The sequence below is a fragment of the Hemitrygon akajei genome, chromosome 5, assembly GCF_048418815.1.
Source record: "Hemitrygon akajei chromosome 5, sHemAka1.3, whole genome shotgun sequence".
NCBI lineage: Eukaryota > Metazoa > Chordata > Chondrichthyes > Myliobatiformes > Dasyatidae > Hemitrygon > Hemitrygon akajei.
In genome coordinates, this window is record NC_133128.1 from 48,913,443 (window position 1) to 48,920,146 (window position 6,704).

General features: G+C 44.5%; 1 protein-coding gene across 4 annotated transcripts in view; it reads right to left on the bottom strand.

Moving 5' to 3' along the window:
• Positions 1-3,478, bottom strand: part of gpr161b (G protein-coupled receptor 161b) — a 53,177-nt gene extending 49,699 nt beyond the window's left edge. For all 4 annotated transcript variants that reach the window (XR_012098923.1, XM_073045496.1, XM_073045495.1 and 1 more), the window contains exons 1-2: positions 3,019-3,478; positions 66-465 (exon numbers count right to left, since the gene is read on the bottom strand). Coding sequence is in view for 3 of the 4 variants with exons in the window: in XM_073045496.1 (XP_072901597.1) it covers positions 66-427 (362 nt within the window). In the remaining variant the exon portion in view is untranslated. The remainder of the gene's footprint in view (positions 1-65; positions 466-3,018) is intronic.
• Between the last annotated feature and the right edge of the window lie 3,226 nt (positions 3,479-6,704).

Below are 6,704 nucleotides of genomic sequence, written 5' to 3' on the forward strand. Positions count from 1 at the left end.
TGCAGAATCCAGACACAATGTAGCTCTATTCAGAACATGCAGTTCCCTGAAGAAATATTTCTTACCGATCTATTGCAATGACTCCAAGTGTCATCATACTGGCAGAGCTGATAAGCAAACAGAGCAGTGCTGTGAAGTTGCACCACACCACTCCAAAGATCCATTCTCGCTTGATGGAGCTGGTGATGATAAAAGGGAGCACCAGAACAGACAGCAGAAAATTAGAAAGTGTCAGACTGAAGACAAACTTGTTGCTCGGAGTCAAGAGGTATGACTTCTTGTATAAAGTTACAACAATCACCAGGTTTCCCAGAAAGATCAACACAGCAATGACAATGATGGCAACTGATGCTGCAATAACAAGTCCACCATCTTCATGGGTAGAGTTGCTTCCTCCACTTCCATTGACACTGGTATTATAGTTCATTGTGAAGTTTTAGGACAGGTAAATAGCATGCTTGAGTCCTGAACCAGAAATATAAGAACAATTAATTGTATGAAATATAAGGCAGATATACATTAAGATCACCGAGTCAAAATATTTTAGCAAATAAATGGCAGATACACAACTCCCTCATCCTGATCGACCACATCACCCTCCTTTAATGCCTCTCCAATGTTGCCTAGGTGGAAAGGTCCACAACTTTCTGGTTCCATTCTTATATTGAGAATAAGCTGGGATGCCACCCTACCATCACTGCTAGTGTCTCCTAAGGATCTAGACTTGACCCCTTCCTACACAGCATCTACCACCTGAAGACATAATTTGAAAACTTAACATCAATGTCTGTGTGTAAATTGATCGCACCTAAAACTTGGCCATAACTTCTCTTAACCCCTTCTCTACTTCTAAATTTTGAAGGTGCTTACCCTGCGTTTGCAATGAAAAAACAAAACTACCTACTGGTTTTATTCCTTCTCACTGTCTCTGTTCCTCCATCAGCATCTCCAGCCCTCTCTGGCAACTCTCTGGATCTATGCCCAAACATTCACAATGCCAGTTTCTCAATTGATCACACATTACTAAGCCTGCATATTTCCACCTCTTTAGCATTATGTTCTGTTGTCACTACCTCAGTTTACTCGATGCTATAATCCTCATCCTTAATCTCATTGTTATTGTCTCTGGATTTGACTTTTCTAGCAAACTCTTAACCAACTTCCCTATGAGTATGTGTATGTGAGCTATCCAATGCTCAGGTACAAATCTCCCAATCTGGACCAAGCCTCAATCGTCCTTTTATTTGTAAGACCTTAAGACCATAGGCATAGGAGCAGTTAGGTCATTTGACCCAGTGAGACTGCGCCACCACTTAAATCATGGCTGATCCTTTTTCCCCTGTCCTCAGCCTCATTCCCCAGCCTTCTCCCCATAACTTTTGTCCATGTCCAGTCAAGAACCTATCAAACTCTGCCTTAATTACACCCAACGACCTAGCCTCCACAGCTGGCTATGGTAACAAACTCACCACCCTCTGGCTCAAGAAATTTCTCTGCATCTTTGTTTTAAATGGACGCCCCTCGATCCTAATGCTGTGTCCTCTTGTCCAAGACTCCTCCACTATGGGAAACATCCTTTCCACATCTACTCTGTCTAGGCCTTTCAACATTCGAAAGGTTTCAATGAGATCCCCCCTCATCCTTCTAAATTCCAGCGAGTACAGACGCAGAGCTATCATGATAACCCTTTCATTCCTGGAATCATCCTTGTGAACTTCCTCTGGACCCTCTCCAAAGCCAGCACATCTTTTCTTAGGTGAGGAGCACAAAACTGTTCATAATACTCAAGGTGAGGTCTTACCAGTGCCTTATAAAAACTCAGTATCACATCCCTGCTCTTGTATTCTAGACTTCTTGAAATGAATGTTAAATTACAATGGTTTCCGATTAAAGAACGATTTTATTTTAAAATTCTTATCCTGGTTTCTCAATTCCTCAAATTCTCCACCTCGTTAATCCCTATCCTTTCTCTGTGATCTCCAGTTCGGTAAATTTGCATTTCTGAACCAATTAAATCATAAGCGAATGCAGACACGCCTCGACTGCCAAGTGCAAAACTCTGAATATCCCTCCCTAACCCTTTGTCCCACCCCTTCAAGCCGGCGCAAGAAAAGCTTCATAGTCAGTCCTTCTGTCGGAAATGTACCGAGTAGTGGAACGTTATTACATCTTTTAAAAATGCTAACATAAATGTGGCCGGTGCAAGTAGTCCAACCACCTTGAAAACTGTGAATCTTAAGGACTACGGGGATCAGGACAGGATTTTTTTTTTAACAAGGAACCTAACCCATTTTATTTTGCGCTGTCATGCAATCTTCATTGTTCACATTTGTTCAAGCGTCGTTTCAACAACCCACAAGTCATCTTCCCGTGTGAGGGATTTTTAAAGAACCAACCCTGTTCCCTGACCACTAGGGTGAGTGATCAGGTTGAATAAAGGATAGGGAAAAGAATAAAGAAAATATAAATGTGCTTTTATAAATGTGTGACTTGTTTTTAATGGTAAGGAGCATAGCACGATCCATCGAATGTCTCCCCCTCCAACCCCGTTGAATTTGATTTCTGAGGAAAGTTGCTTTCTATGTCTGGGGCTAGACGGGGGATGCAGCCACCAGCTCCCCTTCCCGGAGGGGCCAACAGCCTCATTCTTTCTCGCCAGAAATCACCCGAACCCATTCACTTCCTTCAAACAAAGTTGTATTTGGATTCGCCGGTAAACGTCGGCCGCCGGGGTGCAACGGGCTGTTGGCGGTGGAAGTGACACCGACGGGCGTGACTGAGGGCAGCAGGATCCCGCAACTCCGCACAAAGACTGGACAGCGGCAGAGTGAGCCCCTTTCCCCACCCTCCCCAACACTGAGGGGTTTGAGGCAACGGGGACGGAGCACCCCCTCCCCCGTCCTGTGCAGTGACTAAACCCGACCATCAGCTTCCTTTGTCTGCTCAGCTCTAACAACTTTTCCTGCTTTCATTCCCTTCGCCGCACACAATAACCCTTCCACAAACGGCACGCCTCACCTTCCCTGCGCAAAGTTCGCTTCTCCGCATATTTTCCTCAAAAGGCCAAGATTTTAGCCAGGAGCTTCTTCCTCGCCGCCAGATACGCTGGCCCGCCACCCCAGCCGCTTCGTGCAATGGCGCCGGGCTGCGAGGAGACTCTCCCTGCCTGCACCCTGGGTGGTCTCGGCGCTCCAGGCACAGCAAGAGCCCAGCACACCGCTCGCCGCGCCTCCGGGCCCAAGAAGCGGCGCGCCGTCCTTTTGATTAAAAAAAAAAGGACACTTCAAACAGCGTACATCTTATTGTTTTAAAGTTGTTAGATATCAGAACTTCTGGAAAATTCGGTGGCGTGGAAGAGCCTGGCCGGCGAGGAATTTCTGCACCGGCAGAGGGTTTGGTTCGCTGCTGCAGCGCCGGGTTTCACCATACCCTTCTGCCCGGTTCACTAATAAAGAGCCGCCACTAATTCAGCACCAACTGAGATCAAAAGTTGCCGCGAGTTCCCACCTCCCTTCCCGGGTTTTGCACACACACCAATCACACCGCGTCCAGTCTACACTGTATCCGCTTATGCGCTAGAGACATATTTGTCCTTCTCTCCGTTTACTCCAGATGTAACGTCCTCGCCATTCATTGCAAAACCTTCAACCATTTATTGCAAGGGTATCGTGCACCTGAAGCATTAGCTCTGTTTCTCCTAGTTGCTGAGTACCTCCAGCATTTCCTGTTATCTGTTTTTTGATTCCGAGTGCCGCTCCGAGTTATTTGTTGCAATTATAACACACTCCATCGCAGCCTACGGTCTGTGAAATCCATACATCTCCTGCGGACGAGGAGTTGACAGGATCGTCTGAAGGACGCTGTCTTCGTCAGGTCATTGAGGGCAACGCTTCAGTTCATGGTGGTTTTGGGGCCAGTGTGTTGGAGATCAGTCCAGAAGTCAGTGCCTGTTGTACCGCAGGTGATACAAACATCTCGGCAATCCTTCATTCCGGCCAGTATATCTTCTAACAGGTTCCACCGTTCGACCCAGGGGTGTTACCATGATAGTCTGTGCGGGGCCGTCTGACATGTGACGTTTGCTCCCAAAGTTGAGTTATACTACATTACGTTGAGGTATGCTGCAAGAATTTTGTCAAAAGAAGGACCTCACTGTTTCCTAAATGACTCAATCATGCCTTACCAGGGGGTTGAAGTTGACTAGAGGGATCATTTGTCTCCCTTTGGAATGCAGAACAAGTTTTTTTTTCCAGATTTGGAGTATGTCTTCCTTGGATTTATCTGAAACTACCAGGGTTGGGCCTGTGCACCTGTAACAGTGGCATTTCCGTTTTCTTTCCAAGTGAACCAAAGGCTGCGGAGGCTTTTGTAAAGTTTGACACCAAAGCTCACCATAAGCACGTCATTCTTCTTCAGCTTACTCCTGCAAACCACGTATCAGGTCAATGTCAAAACCCCCAAGTTTGCAAGCTACAACAGTAGACAGGTATTCTAGTTTGTTAGTGGATCAGCGCCTATGAGGATCCTAACATTTCAGAGCCAAAACTTCATTCTGTGGAGTGGAAGCTGGCGGTGTGTGATTCCAAAATTAACACAGGGCCGTTGTTGTACACCAGTTACCACAGACATCACAAAGCAAGGAGCTGAAGACTCCTGGGGTCCAGGTTCTGCTGGTCGGTATCAATGTTCACACATGAAGGTGAGGACACATTTTCATAAGACACAACTCCCATCTTCCCTCACAACCTTGCCTACTGCCTCCCTCCTCAACTCACAGGCGCTCAACATCCCCCCAGCCTATTTTCCTGATGCCTAGCTCTAACTGCACACACTAACCACGTCCCTGATTTCTATCTTTACCTGTACACACAGCTTATGTTCGGAACTCTTGGCTATGGCCATACACAGTCATCAAATTCAGCTGGCTGCAGTGACCCTTCTACTTCACATGTTGATATGTAACAGTGTGCAAGCCATCTTCCTAAACAGTGGGTCCAGGGCTGATTAAAACTCATTGAAGCAAAGTTACAAACAAGGTTCTGCCAATGCCCCAGCACTTTTCTCCACTGTTCTTACTGCAATGTTGTACCTCAGCTCCATTAAATTTCAAAAGGGAGTGGAGCTACCCTACAGACCCAATAGTTGAAGATATGACAATAACACTGCCAAACCAAATGTACCCAAACTTAGTCAAATTGCAATAAGCAGACTATGTGATTGCCAAGCTCCAGGCAGGCAAGGAGAGGGAGAGGGGGAGGGGGAGCGAGCACAAGAGGGGGAGAGAGAGAGAGTTTGCATACTCTGACTGCATGGGTTTCTCTCCAAATCCCAATGATCTGCAGAAATCTAGAAACCATTCACCGTGGATAATCAACAATGTTGGTAAATGAAATCAGTGTGGGATGAATGTAAATGGGAGTTCGATGGTCACTGAGCCAAATGGACTGTTTCCATTACGTATGACTATAATTCAACTCCTCCACAATGACCAAGTATTTGCTGCAATGCACAGCAGATTATACTTGCCTGCAGATTGATGTACTTGAGAATAGGTGGCACACAGGTAAGATTATAGAACAAAAAGTAAGCTTAACAGAACAGTATTCTTAGATATTAATCCCCATGCACATTCAAAATAATACTCTTAAAACTGTTACTTCAGCATCACTTTACAATTTTCTTTCAGATTTCCAGAATCTGCATTTTTTCTGATTCTTATTTGTTATTAGAAGGAACAATTTGCCTAAGCAGTAAGAAGCCTCAGCCTTCCATGCAGGTAGATCTAACAGCCAGTGTTTTTGCAAATGGAGGAAGGAATAAAGTATTTGTATTAATAAAATAAAATGCAAGCTTGAAATTATGTAAAACTAATGAATTGACTTTATTACTTACATCATATACATGAGTAAAAACCTTTACGTCTCCGTCTAAATGTGCAATTTATAATACATATATACAATAGGATAGTCAATATAACATAGAAATACAGATGCTTCAGCATGAATTAAGCAGTCTAATGGCCTAGTGGAAGCTGTCCCAGAGCCTGTTAGTCCTGGCTTTTTTGCTACCATAAAATTTCCCAGATGGTAACAGCTGGAACAGTTTGTGGTTGGGATGACTTGGGTCCCCAATGATCCTTCGGGCCCTTTTTACATACCTGTCTTTGTAAATGTCCTGAATCATGTGAAGTTCACAACTACAGATGTGCTGGGCTGATCACACCACTCTCTGCAGATTCCTGCAATTGAGGGAAGTACAGTTCTCATACCAGGTAGTGATGCAGCCAGTCAGGATGCTCCCAATTGTGCCCCTATAGAAAGTTGTTAGGATTTGGGGGGCCATACACCTCATCTCCATCTGAGCTCACATTAAATGTTACCCACTGACCATATATCTCAATACCATCCCAATTTCCCCTTCTCTACTTTGAACAATTACGAGGCAGGGATTTCCAGATTAAGTGGTTTGAACACATCTTTGAATCTTTTTCTCTGTCTATCTAACAAATCATCTCCCATATCAGAATACATGTCTATTTCAAGAGTATTGTGCACATTTTTATTTTATCCCCACAAAACCTTTAACCCCACCCACTCAAATCAGTTTAAAAACTCAGCTGCAATTTGTGCTTTTTACTTCAGTTGATAATTGCAACTACTTAAAAAATTTGCATGAAATACATATTCAGGATTAGATGAAGCTTC